At 48.6% G+C, this 14,543-nt stretch overlaps 1 protein-coding gene across 1 annotated transcript; it reads left to right on the top strand.

The window, feature by feature from the left end:
* The first annotated feature begins 5,378 nt into the window (after window positions 1-5,378).
* On the top strand, window positions 5,379-14,153 carry LOC6042264 (phagocyte signaling-impaired protein). The gene is made up of 8 exons (XM_038262528.1): window positions 5,379-5,635; window positions 6,446-7,163; window positions 7,226-7,346; window positions 7,410-7,682; window positions 7,741-7,936; window positions 8,002-9,146; window positions 13,157-13,385; window positions 13,447-14,153. Exons 1-8 carry the CDS (start codon window positions 5,587-5,589, stop codon window positions 13,623-13,625), a joined length of 2,910 nt encoding a protein of 969 aa, XP_038118456.1. The 5' UTR covers window positions 5,379-5,586; the 3' UTR covers window positions 13,626-14,153.
* Window positions 14,154-14,543: the final 390 nt, after the last annotated feature.

Raw genomic sequence — 14,543 nt, 5'->3', positions numbered from 1 at the left:
GCTGGAGCTTGTGGTTGATCGTCGAATCCAGATAGCGCAGAACTCGCTTGGCTTCGTTCCAGTCCTGTTGATTCGGCTTGCTGGACTTCTGGGCCAAGATCGACGTGCTCACTGCTATATCTGGTCTGGTGTGCACCGCTACGTACAGCAGACCCCCAATCAAGCTGAGGTAGTCCTGGTTGTTGGGAAGTGGCTTGCACTCCTCCTCATTCTGCTGCAGGTAGCCGGGGTCGAGTGGTACCTTGGACGGCTTCGCTTGCTCCAGATTAAACCGTTGTACCAGCTTCCGGATGTACGTCGCTTGGTTCAGCTTGTAACCGGCATCGCTTCTCTCGACTTCCATTCCGAGAAAGTGTCGGATATCACCGAGGTTGGTTACGGTAAATTTCCGCTGCAGACTCTCGAAGATGGCGTTGAACTCCTCCTCGGTCTGCGTGACGATGACCATATCATCGACGTAGATTAGAATGTACGCAAACGTATCATTTTGGCGTCGCATGTACAGGCAAGGATCCAATTTCGACTGCTGGAATCCGATCGACTTGAAAGTTGAGTCCACCTTACGGTTCCAAACAAGTTCCAAACACGTGCGGACTGCTTCAAACCGTACAGACTCCTCCTCAAACGACAAACGGTCCGTTCGTCGCCGGTGGTGTAACCTTCGGGTTGCCGCATGAAAATCGTTTCCTCCAGTTCGCCGTTCAGATAAGCCGTTTTAACGTCGACATGCTTGACAACGGAGTTCCTGCGGCACGCAATGGTTAGCAGCACTCGGAAAGTCACCTGCTTCGCCACAGGTGCGAAAACTTCATCGTAGTCCGTGCCGTATTTTTGCGTAAATCCTTGAGCCACGATCCGTGCCTTGTGACGAACTACACGTCCGTGCTCGTCACGTTTGGTTTTAAACAACCATTTGCAACCGATCGCCTTCTTGTCCGCAGGAAGCTGCACCAGCTCCCACGTGTTGTTGTCCATCAGCGCCTGGAGCTCTTCGCCCATGGCGGTCCGCCACAGATCAGCTTCGTCGCTGCGCAGTGCCTCGGCCACCGTTCGAGGGTCCGTCGACTTCTTGGTAGCACCCTTGCTCGCCTTGAGTCCATGTTTAACGCTGCTGGGGCCGGCTCCCGCAAAATCGTCAGAAGATGGGTTATCTGTGGAGTGATGGAACGGCAAGCCTTTGCTCGGAAGGACATAATTTTTGTACTTGCCTGGGACGGCGCGCTCCCTGCCGCTGCGCCTCAACACCTGTGACTCGGGTGGATATACAGTTTTTCGCGGGGGGAGCGCCAAGATCGTCACGTCACTGTCGTCCGAGCTCTCGCCAACGCTTGATTCAACTTGCGAGAAAAATTCAGCTTCGGACTCCGACTCTTCATCTTTAGACGTCTCTGGCTCGGTCGCATGTGGCACGACCTCCGGTTCGGAATGTGCCAACGCAGCTGGTTGCTCTGGAACATCATCGCGTTCAGCGTCAGGTATCTCCGGGTTAGCCGCAGGTGGCATCTCCTGCACGATAGGTTCAGCTACAGGTTCCGAGATGTTGTCAAACTCCAGACTCACGAAAGTACGCACTCGCTTCGGGTTGCTGCTTTCGGCTGGTTTCGAAGTCTCTGGTCGTCCTGCTTCGCCAATGAAGATAACGTCTCGGCTTTTGAAAACGCTCTTCTTCACAGGATCGTAGAGACGGTACCCCTTGGTGTGCTCGTCGAAGCCGACAAGGATGGTCTCCTTCGATTTCTCGTCCCACTTCTTGCGTTTCTGCTTTGGAATGTGTGCCATCGCCTTGATCCCGAACACTCGAACATGCGACAGGTCAGGCTTGCGTCCACTCCAAGCTTCTTCTGGCGTGAGGTTGTGACCTTTGGTGGGCGAACGGTTGATGAGATAAATCGCAGCTGATACCGCCTCCGCCCAAAATGACTTCGGCAGCCTCGCTTCGAATAGCATACAGCGTGCTCGCTCCACACAGGTACGGTTGACCCGCTCGGCCATACCGTTTTGTTTGACATCGAAGGGATGAACTTGACGTGATTGATTTCAATCGGCAGGCTTTCGGAGTTACACTTCGGCTTGAGCTGGACAGTTCCAGTGGCTACGATGTTCATCGGTTGCTTGTCAGCTGCCATAACGACACCGCTCGCCGCCCGTTCACTAGTCAGCAGGCTACGATTCTTCGTGAAATGCTCCGATGCTCCCGAATCAAAATCCAGCTGTCATCTTCAAAACCTTCGTTCGTCGCCAACACCGTTGCGAAGGCTGAACCAGTTCTTGATTGGCAGTCCCTGGCAACGTGTCCGTGTCGATGGCAACGCTTGCACTTCGGTCCTTTCGGTTGTTGCTCAGCTGACCGTCCTTGGGCTGCGCTGGGCTTCTGCTTCGGCGGATACGGTTTTCGTCCGACGAACGCAGTCTTCTCCGGAACCGAATGCATTTCCTGGAGTAACTTCGTCTTGATGCTGTCCCCGGTAATAGCTAGACCAGAATTTTCCAGGGCCATCAACATCGGCTTGTACTCTTCCGGAAGACCAGCGAGTAGGAAAGTTCCGACCCATTCCTCGCTGACATCAAATCCAACGCCACGGATCTGGTGAGCGGTGGACACGATTTCGTTCACGTAGATCTCCATAGAACCGCATGCCGTGAGGGTCGTCGTAATCAGCTTCCGTAGAAGACCAACGCGCCGCATCAGTCCCGCGTCCTCGAAAGCCGCTTCCAGCTTCGACCAGGCTTCACGAGCTGTCTTGACGCCCTTCACGTGCACATAGACCGTTGGGTCTAGAAGTAGGATAATCTTGCCGCGTGCTTTGCGGCACTTCCGTTCGTCAATCGGTGGCAAGGTTCCGTCAGCGTTCAACGTTGGCTTCACAACTTCCCAAAGCTCCTCCAGTTCCAAGAACGTCTCAACAGCGAATTTCCACGTCGACCAATTGTCCCGGCCGGTTAAACGTTCAATCGACGGGAGACTGAGCATGTTTGAGTGATGGGGAACTTGCTGCGGGGCTTGAGGGTTGTCTTGAACTTGACCGTTGACTTGCGGATTCATCTTTTTTAAATTCTTGAATCTGGGCCAATAACATTCTAGAATGTGGTAGAGCTCGTAAAAAGTAAACTACTCAGCTCAGTGGTTTGAACAAGAATGATAATTTTATTTTCCGTCATCAATTACGTCTACTACGATTGGGTCCTCAATCAGGACGCCTACTTGCACCGACAGAAATAATAAGTATACTAACATATATTTTGATATACTGGTTAACACGAGGGTTATTCATAATAATTATAGCTCTTAGAGTTTCCAACCCCTTACCAAAAGTTGCGTCTTTCAATTATGAAAATTTTGGTACCTAAACATGTATTGAGTTATCACAGTTTTAGTGAAAAAGTTGATTTTTATGTTCAAAAAATCATATCTTCGAAACGTGTTAATGGATATTCGCAATTTTTTGATATGTTATGTAAAATATTACAAGGAATCAGGGAAAAATATTTTCAGACACAGGCTCTTTGGTCCCGAGACCTTGAAATCGGCAAATGAAATTTTCATATTCAGCTAGTTTTTTTGGACCTCAACATATTTTTCCTTAAAAACCCAACTTATAACCTTTCTTTCGAATTGTGGCGCTCCAAAATTGGTTCAGCCGTTCCGGAGATATGATTTTTTGAAAAATGTGGTTTTTGCGAAAATCGACGAAAAACGCATTTTTTTGGATCACCCTATTTCGGATAGGACCACCCTAATCGCCAAACAAAAAATACGGGTCTAATTATTTGGGCCAAAGAACCCCCACTCCAAATTTGAGCCAAATCGAAGCAGTTTTGATTTGGAGACTTCCTGTTTGACGTGGAATGGCCACAGACAAACAGACGTGAATCATCATTGATTTTATCAAAAAATCCATCGTTTACCAAAGAAAGTTCGAAATTGGGCTGCACACTAGCGCTATCTGCAGTCCTGTTGCGAAAACATCATCATTTCGATAAACCATATTGAGCGTGTACCCATTTTTCCCTCTAAGCGTGTACGAATGAAAACTGACAGGTGTTTGTTTATGTTTGCTGTCGATTTTGTTTTCTCATTCTATGCCCAGAAAATTCGCAAAAGATGGGCTGGAAAGTTGAATAATCTTGCTAAACTCCCATCATAATAACATTCCACCTAGTATTCCGCAGCATGTTCTGCCCCGTGACCTGCAGTTTTGTTTAGGAAATAAGATGCGAACCGGTGTGATGGGCAAGTTGCGTAAGATTATTCTTTTACATATCCTGTTTTCAAAATGTTCAGTTAATCTACTCTGGACTGCCTTGAACTCCAGTGTCGTGTCTTTGTCTCCTCCTCCAAGTCTCTTTACCAAACAACAGATCGTTGGTCAAGATGTCATCGACCGAAAGTCACACTTCTACCATATCGAATTATTTCAAGAAAATCTACCGCAGTTAACCAAATCAAATTAACAATGCAACATTGGATTTTCTCCCCACGTGTTGGCTATAAAGAAAACATTGCACACACACACGGTGATGCACTGAAACGTCAAAGGGCCAAGGGATACGGTGGCGCCACCGACGACGTTCGTGTCTTGTTGCGGTACTACGGCATCCATTTTTTGACTGATTTGAATTTGAAATGACGGTTTTAGTTGGCGATGGTTTGAAAAAGAGTTGCACGTCTGTTTGTCTGTGGAATGGCTGTATACTAATTATTTAATAAAAATATCAAAATTTCATTGAAAAGATTTATTGTGAATTATTCAAAAAGGAAAGAATTTACTATTGGGGAAAAAATATAGAGATACCTAATTTTTATAGAAAAAAATGATAACCTCTTAAAGAAATATAAAAAGGTAAAAAATATACATTTTCATTCGTGAAAATGACAAATACTTAACAAAAAACAAGCTAGTAATAATTATGCCAAATGTCCATTATGCCAAACGTCCTTGATGGTTTTTGAACGAATTATGCCAAACGTCCATTATGCCAAATGTCCATTATGCCAAACGTCCCTGATGTCTTGGACCAATTATGCCAAACGTCCATTATGCCAAACGTCCATATTGAAAACCCGTTATGCCAAATGTCCATTATGCCAAATGGGGTACACCCTTCTTACAGAAATCTAGCAGATTTCGCTCTGTTAGAATATTCTAGCAAAAATCTTACATAATCCTGACAGGCCTGCTAGAATCATTCTAGCAGGATTCTAGCAGAACCAACTCTGCTAGAATTTCTCGTGACCGGTATTGATTCATTAGATTTTTGAAAAAAAAAATATATATTTCTCGCTCTTTCCGTGTTTTACCCCAGTATTGAGCCTCATCGACCAAATTCTTGAATGGCAACAAAAAAAAACAACTCCAGAAAAACATCGCAACGTCAGACTTTTTCTGACATTTCGACCGTTCCGCGAGTTGTTCGGGTTGGTGAATTTTTGCGTGCGGTTTTTAATTTCACGAAAATTTCGTGCCTAATCGTGCGAGACAGCTAGGCCGGCTTCCAGCGGAACTTTACGCACCGAGTTCGTTTAACCTGCGATTGCTGCCCGTTCCCACCCCGGACTGACCACCGGCTGCCGCCGCCACTCGAAACATGCAAAACGTGGAGCTCGTCGTCGAGCGAAGGCTCCGGCCAATTTTTGGTGAGTTAAATGGGGTGGGTTTTTTGTTGGGGAAATGTTATTTGTGAATGGAAAACCCTTAACTGTACGTGTGATTTGTGTTGATTGATGTTTGGTTTGAGAAAACTACTTTTTTAGAGTAATTTTGTTTCTCTGATTTTTGACCAGAATAATCTTTTACTCTGTGCGATGTTTTTTGTTTTTTTTTTTGTCATCGCAATCTCGCGAAAAGAGAGAGGTTATTGTTTATTTCAATCACTCGCAGGCGGCACAGCAGTTGGTGCGAGTGGGACAGATGTGAGCGTGAGTGATTTTGTGAGTGCCGTGATTGCCGATTTGATTATTTTGCAGAGTTGCCAGCGCGGAAGGGTTCGTTAAGCGCTCATAACTTTGGAAGCTATCAACTAAAGAAAGTATTTAAAATTAGTTTCTTGCCATACAATGTGTTTTATGCGTAATTTATTCATCAAAATGTACAAAATTAAACGAGAAAAAACTATAAATAGCAAATCGCTAAACATGTTCAAAGTTTAGTTTTAGCTGAGTTTTTGAATGTGTATGTTTTAATTTAAAATATTATAATTAATCCGTATACGTATATGCCATGGTAATAGCGCCACAACTCGCTCACAAAAATTGTAGGATGAAACTCGGTGGAAAACTTGAGCTTTATTGGCTAAATGTGCAACTCGTGCTGAAAAAAACCTCGTTGTATAAACTAGTATTTTAAAAACTAGGGCTGCTGAGTCGAGTACCTTTTTTGGCAATTCCAACTCCGACTCCTGGAAAAAAGAATATAAGGAAAAAACATTTGCTCTTCCCTTTTCCCAGAATCGATCGAAATCGGCAACTACAAGAAAGCGCTGCAGGACGTCGAGAAGGTGCTCAAGAAGAACCCCACCATCCAGTGCGGCCGGGCGCTCAAGGCATGGGCGTACATCCGGCTGGGCCGCGACGAGGAAAGCGCCACCCTCATCAAAGCCCTGGAAGCGGAAACGCCCTCCGAGTCGACGACGCTGCACGTGATGACGCTGTGCTACAAGGAGACGGACCAGCTGGACAAGATCTGCGCGCTGTTCACGAACGCCTCGAAGCTGCACCCGGGCAACGAGGAGCTTCTGTCGCAGCTGTTTATCGCCCACATGCGCGTCAACGACTTCAAGGCGCAGCAAACGGTGGCGCTGCAGCTGTACAAGCTGAAACCGCGCAATCCGTTCTACTTTTGGGCGGTTATGAGCGTGGTGCTGCAGGCGCTGCGGGGACCCGACCGGAACGACCAGCAAAAGAGCAAGTTGCTGCTTTCGCTGGCCCAACGCATGGTGGACAAGCTGATCGCGGAGAACAAGCTCGAGGCGTCGCAGGAGGTGCAGCTGTACCTGCAGATCTTGCAGTACCAGGAAAAGTACCAGGAGATGCTGGAGTTTTTGGAGGGTTCGGTGTGCCAGAAGCTGTACCCGGGCGCGCCGCACTCGATCAAGATTGACCTGCTGAAGCGACTCAACAAGTGGGGCGATCTGAACAAGCTGATGAAGACGCTGCTGGAGGCGGAGTAAGAACGAGGGGGTTTGGTTGAGAGAGGTTGGGTTTTGAACTGTTTGCCTTCTTTTTCAGCCCGGACCGGTGGGACTACTACCAGGACTACATCCAGTCGACGTTCGAACTCATCAAGAGCCAGGAGAAGCCACCGGAAACGGACCACACCGTCGACATGTGCCACGAGTTTATCTGCGGGGTGAGTTGTCGCCGTTATACACCCTTTGTTACACTTATCTTAAATCAACTTCTCACCTTCAAGATCATGGAATCGCAGCCGCGCAAGCACCGCGGGCCCTACCTGGCCCGGCTCGAGCTGAACCGGCTGATGGTGGAGAACCGGTACGACCGGGAGCAGCTGTTTGGCGAGCTAACGGACCTGCTGCTCGACTACTTCCGCATGTTTGGCGACAAGACGTGCTGCGCCAACGACCTGAAGCTGTTCCTGGAGTACGTGGAACCGGCCAAGCGGCCCGGCTTCGCGGCCAAACTCATGCAGGAGTGCCGCATCAACCCGGTGACGCTGCCGAGCAATGTGAGTGGAACTGTGGTCGAACGCAATGGCGAGTTTTTTAATTGATGGCTATTTTTAGAAGGAGCACATGCAACGCCACATCTGCTCGCTGCAGATTGCGCGCTTTTGTGGGGCGCACGCGGCACTGACGGAGGAACATTTGACGGCGCTGTATACGGCGCTCACGCTGCACTACGAGCACGGGTTCAGTGCGTTTGGGCAGGGACTGCTGCCGACGGATATGGGCCCGTCGGATCCGTACGCGCTGCTGGCGGGTGAGTTAGAAGGAGTTCCCAAGTTTTCAAGTTTTGATCCATAAATGTTTCTCTTCTCCCCCCAGTGCACATCATGTACGACCGCGCGTGGCACCTGCAGCGCTCGGAACCCCTGGTGGAGGCACTCTGCCTGCTGCACCATCTGCTCTCGAACAGCATCAACAACTTTCACGCCAAGCTGCTCGCACTGCAGGCCTTCCACCGGTTAGGTCTGCTCGATGCCGCCCACAAAATGTACGAATCGCTCGACATCAAACACATCCAGCTGGACTCGCTCGGCTACCTGCACTGTGCGCAACTCTGCAGCGGCGGACTGCCGGGACCGACGAAGCATTTGTTCGACCAGACGTTGAACTTTTTCATCAACGACCACCAGAACAGCGTGGAGTTCCTCAAGACGTCGTACAACTTTGGTTCCTTCTCGAAGCTGATTGAGTTTTTGGACTTTCGGGATCGACTGTCGAACAGCTTGCACTTTACGCTGATCTCGGTCGAGGCGCTGCTGCTGGAGATGGTCTGCTTCAGCGGAACGCTGGCCCAGAATCTCTCCGCGTACCGGCTGATGCGGATAAAGCCCCACGAGGACCGGATCAAGTGGGACGAGCTGAGCGACAACCGCGACTTGACCATCTTCGTCACCTGGGATCCGGTGGTGGACTACACGAAGGTACTGCCCCCGGGCGAAACGAACGGCGAGACCCTAGCCGTGGCGCTGGAACCGAAGACGGTCGAGCAGCAGCGGGAAGAGTTCCGCCAGGAGAGCTACAGCCAAGAGTTTGAGCTGCTCGAACTGCGCTCGGGACTGCTGCGACTCACAAGTTCCTTCATCGAACTGTTCACCAAGGGCACCGACGAGGACTACACGACGGCCGTGGACATGCGACGCCACTGGGAGGACCTGTTTGTGAGGATCCGCGCCAAGGGACGGCAGCCGATGAGTGCGAAATTTCTAGTCAATTTGCTACCGTCGCGGTTGCATTTAATACTACGGATGCCATACGAGAGCACGCTCCGGACGGTGGCGGACTTTTTGCTGGCGCTGTGGAAGGGGGAGAAGCACGACGCCATTAGGAGCGGCGCCGAAGCGTGCGTGAAGGGTGTGAACGAGCTGTTTGCGCTGCTGGCGGACAGCATCGGGCAGTACAACAAGAGCGGAGATTTGCTGTGGAACCGGAAGCAGGTGCACGAAACGGTCAATGCGTGCCTTGAGGTAAGAACTTATTTCATGTTTAATGTATCTTTTGAAAAACACAGGAATAACGATCAATCAAGAAGAAATGAGGATGCGCAACAAACAGCATATAGCTACACACAAAAAGGACACCGATTGGAAATTCGGAACATGGAACTGCAAATCATCGACGACTTGAATGCTCAAGTTGACCCGGAGTTCGACTCATCGATTTTGCTACCTCCCGAAACATGGCCATACGTAGTACCTTCTTCCAAGACAGCCTCCTCTACAAGTACACCTGGAGATCACCAAACGACACGGACACGCAAATAGACCATGTTTTCATTGATGGTCGGCACTTCTCGGACATAATCGACGTCAGAACCTACCGTGGCGCGGACATCGACTCGGACCACTATCTGGTGGAGGTAAAGCTGCTCCAACGCCTGTCCGAGGTCAAAAGATCCGGTACCGTCGAACGCAGCGGTATAACATGGAGTGACTCAAGGACCACGGGGTCGCTACCCAGTACGCGCGGAAACTCGAAGCTGCGCTGCCTGACGAGGGTGAGCTCGTCGAAGCCCTTCTGGAGGCCTGCCATCAACGCAGCGGCCTCGGGCGCTGGTTCGACGAAGAATGTCAGGCGATTTGGGACGAGAAGAAAGCAGCGCGGGACAAGTGGCTGCAGCACAACACCCGTGGGAACAAGGAGTCGTACAAACAGTTGCGAAGACAGCAAACCCAACTCTTCCGGTATAAGAAGCGCCGCCTGGAAGAGTTGAAGTGCCACAAACATGGAACAGCTGTATTGTTCCAACGAAACGCGTAAGTTCTACAAGAAACTTAGCCAATCCCGGAACGGTTTCATGACGCGACGGAGGAAACTTGAATCAAATAAATGAACTCTCGCGAAACACAATATTGGCGACCAGGAAAAGTAAGATTTTTACCTTGAAGAAGAGTGGCGGATCTCAAGAATGTCGGAAGTGAACAACGTTCAGGCCGACGTTATGCTGTTGTACGAACGATCTCTCCAGCAGAACGAGCGGCTGGAGGTCCAGAACGCAAGGATGATGGAGATGCTGGAGCGTTTCAACCTGCAAGCCGGTTTCAGTCGGTCTTCAAACGATCCGCTATTCATAATCGAAATGCTGGCGTCCAGCATCCGGGAGTTCGTCTACTGACTGACTCATATTTGACCGGTGGTACCGCAAATACGAGGACCTCTTTCTCAAGAACGGCGCGAAGCTGGACAACGCAGCTAAAGTTCGGTTACTGTCGAGAAGCCTCAACGTGGCCTTGCACAAGACAAGAACGTCAACTTCGTGCCCCCGAAAAATCCCCGTGACATCGAGTTCAAGGAGACGTTGAAGAGCCCCAACTGTCCAAAACCGAGTCAGACGACTTCGTGACATACGCTGGCATCTTCAACAAGCACTTCGCAGACTTCGAACTCAAGAAACTCTCGGCGGACCAGTTCAAGAGTCTGCTGTTCATCTGCGGTCTTCCAAAGATGCCGACATCCGCACAAGACTTCTGTCCTTGCTCGAGGCAAACGCGGAGGGCGCATGCACTATGGAAGCACTAATCACTGAATGTCATCGCCTCCAAAACCGCAAGCATGACACCACCATGGTGGAACACAAGCCGTTAAGCTCAGTCGCCATTACCCTGCCGGTCCAAAAGCAAGCAGCTGTATGCTGCGCACTGCTTGAAGATGGCCAACGACCTGGATCTCTTTAAGTCACATCTGTGCTGGCCTTAATGGACAGATGTTGCACAACCCGGACTTCAAGCAATCGAAGCAACCATGAAATGGTTAGCCAAATTTTTACCATGATACATCTGACACTCGAACAAGCAAGTATTAAATAAATTAGGTCTCACGAAACAAAACAGAGAACTACCGAGCCATCACCATTCTCAACGCCGCCAAAAAAGTCGTCTGTCGGAGCGAGCTAAGGATTTTGTTGGGACGGACAAAATCTTTTTGCTGCGCCAAATCCTCCAAAAATGTCGCGAGTACCAGAACCCGACGCACCACCTGTTCATCAATTTCAAAGCCGCTTACGACTCGGTCGATCATGCACGCGAACGGATTTCTCGGAATGCTGGTCAGAATGGTGAAATCAACGATGGACGGGGCAATGTGCAGCGTGAAGATTTCCGGAGCGATGTCCGACCCGATCGAATCGCGCAAAGGACTGCGACAAGGCGACGGTATATTTGTCCTCTGTTTGACAACTTATAAGAATTGTGATGGAGTTGTAAATGTCACGAAACGGGTCACGATGGATGCTTTGGACGTGGTTGCGGTTGAGTTGCTGGATATCGTAAACAAGTCGCTGTATCGAGGTGTATTCCCATCCCGAAGAATTCCGAAATCCAAGAATCCGAAGGACCACAGGCCTATCAGCATGTTGCCGCTGTACGAGAAGGTCATGGAGACAATCGTGAAGGAACAACTGATGGCGTTCATTGATCGTACTGGTGTGCTGCTGAAGGTTGTTTTTGTTGCTGTTGAAGTGAAAATAGTTTGTTGTATAGAATGACAACTGAAAAGTACGCAGGTGCTACAGAGTAAAATAATGCGCCTGATCGACTGACGCCTCGACGGAGTATGCTCGAATGATTGCAGTGAATGTCGGTGAAGCAAAGAGTCTAGTACACGAATACCTTGTGTTTGTTTATCGTATGGAAAAAGGATGGCGCCAGGAAGAGATATCCATGAGCATGACACTAGAGGAGCTGACGATCTTAGATTGCAGAACTGGAAAAAGGCATGCAGACCTCGCTTTTTTACAAAGGATTTAAACATTACAACCAGCTTCCAGAGAATGCATAGACGACAAGCAACATCAACGAGTTTTAACGAAGCTGCAAGAAGTTCGTACGGCAACGTCCGTTGGAGAAGAAGTGAGCCAGGATGGTACTGAGAGAAAGAGCACGTTATCACGGTCGGTCATCTTCATTATCGGTACGCATTCACATGGGATCACTTTGGGCCGCATATGATAAATCTAATCAAAAGTAACGTGAATCTGGTCGCGGTTTAACCTCGCCAATATGTGTGTGGAATAGAAAATGGTTCCATTGTCCTAAAGTTGATGCAATCTGAGTGATAAAAGACATTACACGAAATTGGAAAAAAAAAAACAAAAAACAATCGATCCAGCCAGGTCATCTGCTATTGCTGACGACATGGAAATTGTCGCCAGAACGTTTGAAGAGATGGCCAAGGAAGTACACTGCATTGAAGCGAGAAGCGGAGAAGGTTCGATTGAGGGTGAATGTGGCGAAGACGTTGTATCTGCTGGCAGGAGGAACCAAGTCCCTTAGGCCTCACATAGGACCGAGCGTGACGATCGACGGAGACGAGTTCGAGGTCGTGGAGAGTTTGTAAACCTCGGATTGTTGGTGACCTCGGACAACAACTGCACCAGAAAAAATCGGAGGCGCATCATCACCGGTAGTTGTGCCTGCTATGGACTCCACAACACCTTTAGGTCTGGTCGTTGTCAACGATGCTCGAGGAGAATCTGCAAGCGCTTGAGGTTTTCGAACGGCTAGTGCTTAGGACGATCATTGGCGGCGTAGTTGAGAACAATGTATGGAGGAGCAGGATGAACCACAAGCTGGCGCAACTCTACGGTTACGTTTACTGAGCCGCTACGGACCAAGTTGTCTTGCTCCGGCAGATCTGTGGAAAATGTCGTGAGTACAACGTGCCCGCACATCACATCTTCATATAGCTCAAGGCTTTCAGCAGATTGTGGACGAGAACGGATTCCCGGACAAACTGACTCGGCTGGTCGAAGCAAAGGTAACGGCTTATCTCACGCGCTGTCTAATATATCGACTTTGAAGGAGTTGTGCGAACAGTGGGTATCGTCACAAGAGGCATGATTTGCAACAGATCAGCTCAACTATGTGCTTATGCCGACAGCATTGATTGCGCCCCGATGACGGCTTGAACTTGTAATGAATACGAGTAAAATGAAGTCCAAATTAAAAATTGAAAATTTTGTTCGTGTTTCCTCTTCCAGATCGCCTGCCTGGTGCTGTTTGTGTTCACCGTGTGCTTCGACAAGTTCTCGCAAGCGCCAACCCCGTCTCAGCCGGCGCGCAAACCCAAAAAGAAGGTCGACCCGTCCGGCGACCAAAACAACCACGAAGCCCCGATCGTCCTGATGACGGACAAGGCACGCCTGCAGCTGGTCTCCGACGTTCTTCGCGCGCTCAAAACGGGCTTCGTCGAGAGCGAGGCGGTTCTCTGTGAGTTGAACGGATTTGTTCGAAGTTGGTTCGTTTTGTAATTGATGTTTTATTGTTGTAGCTTCATGGGAACTTCCCCTGTTGTCGGACTCGCTGGCGGCCGCTCTGGAGCAGATGTCGCTGGGGAGCAAGAGCGAATCTGCCGCGCGGATGAACCTGATGGACAGCCACCAGTTGGAGATTGCCGAGCTGAAGAAGCTGCTGAAGGACAAGCTGAAACTGATAAACAAATCGATTTAGAGAGTTGTTAAAGCTAGGAACCTTGACTGAGTGTAACCAGTAAGAGACACCGCCCCTCATCTCCGTTTGAAGCCTGCGCCAGAACGTTTGCACCACACGCACACACCGGACACGTCCTTAAGCCAGTTTCCTCTCAACCATTAAAAAAAATTGCGCTCGAGAATTGAGGCAGCAGCAGCAGCGAACGTCAAAGTTTGAGGCGTTTGCCTGCGCCTGCGCCAACATTTGTAATTGTCTATTTATCATTATTATTACGACTTTATTTTGTTTGCGAAACCCCAATTCGGCTGGTGCGAGGCAGGATTGTTAAAGAAAAAATCGTGTTAAAAATGCATCAAATTGTGAACAGTTTTCATTTTTTTTAAAGATAAAACAAAATAACAGCCTCTCGTCGTCAATGTGAGCAAGCAGCAATCAAAACGTAGACAGTCACACACAAACCGTTAAATGAAATTACAAAGTTACGCTAAGAGGACAGTGCAGTGCGTTTTTTTTTTCTTCTTGAGTTCCCAGTGAATGTTCATTAAACAGCGGCACCGAGCAGCAAAGCAAGCAGCAGCAATCGCCAGGAGTAAACCATCTGATTAGCGATTTATTACGACTATTCACAATGTTTAGTTAAGTTGAACTAATTTTAAGGAGATTACGACTCACACACACACGGTTCGATGAAGAATAAAGCAAAAAAACGATTTTGAAACATTCGCAATTTGAAAAATTGGTGTAACATTTTTAATTTTTGAGAAACTCTTTGTCCATTTTTTTGGTTTAAAAGTTATCTTTGAAAAGTTTTTTTTTTATTTATTTTCAAAAACTCCAGTTTAAAAATAAAATCAAGTTTTGCAACGAGTTGAACACAATGATTAGAACGGTGGCAGTGGAGACGCGCAGTTTGCGCGCAGTCTTGTTTTATTTTTT

The sequence above is a fragment of the Culex quinquefasciatus genome, chromosome 3 (genome assembly GCF_015732765.1).
Source record: "Culex quinquefasciatus strain JHB chromosome 3, VPISU_Cqui_1.0_pri_paternal, whole genome shotgun sequence".
In the NCBI taxonomy this organism is placed as follows: Eukaryota; Metazoa; Arthropoda; class Insecta; order Diptera; family Culicidae; genus Culex; species Culex quinquefasciatus.
Note: the sequence above shows the minus strand (reverse complement) of the source record. Positions and strands in the feature narration are given on the sequence as shown.

What these genes read in the sequence shown, in the direction of transcription:
- LOC6042264 (XM_038262528.1), top strand. Translation starts at nt 5,587, where the DNA reads ATGCAAAACGTGGAGCTCGTCGTCGAGCGAAGGCTCCGGCCAATTTTT. An exon ending in AAGACGCTGCTGGAGGCGGA is followed by an intron (nt 7,164 to 7,225) that starts GTAAGAACGAGG and finishes CTTCTTTTTCAG; the next exon opens with CCCGGACCGGTGGGACTACT. An exon ending in GCCACGAGTTTATCTGCGGG is followed by an intron (nt 7,347 to 7,409) that starts GTGAGTTGTCGC and finishes CTCACCTTCAAG; the next exon opens with ATCATGGAATCGCAGCCGCG.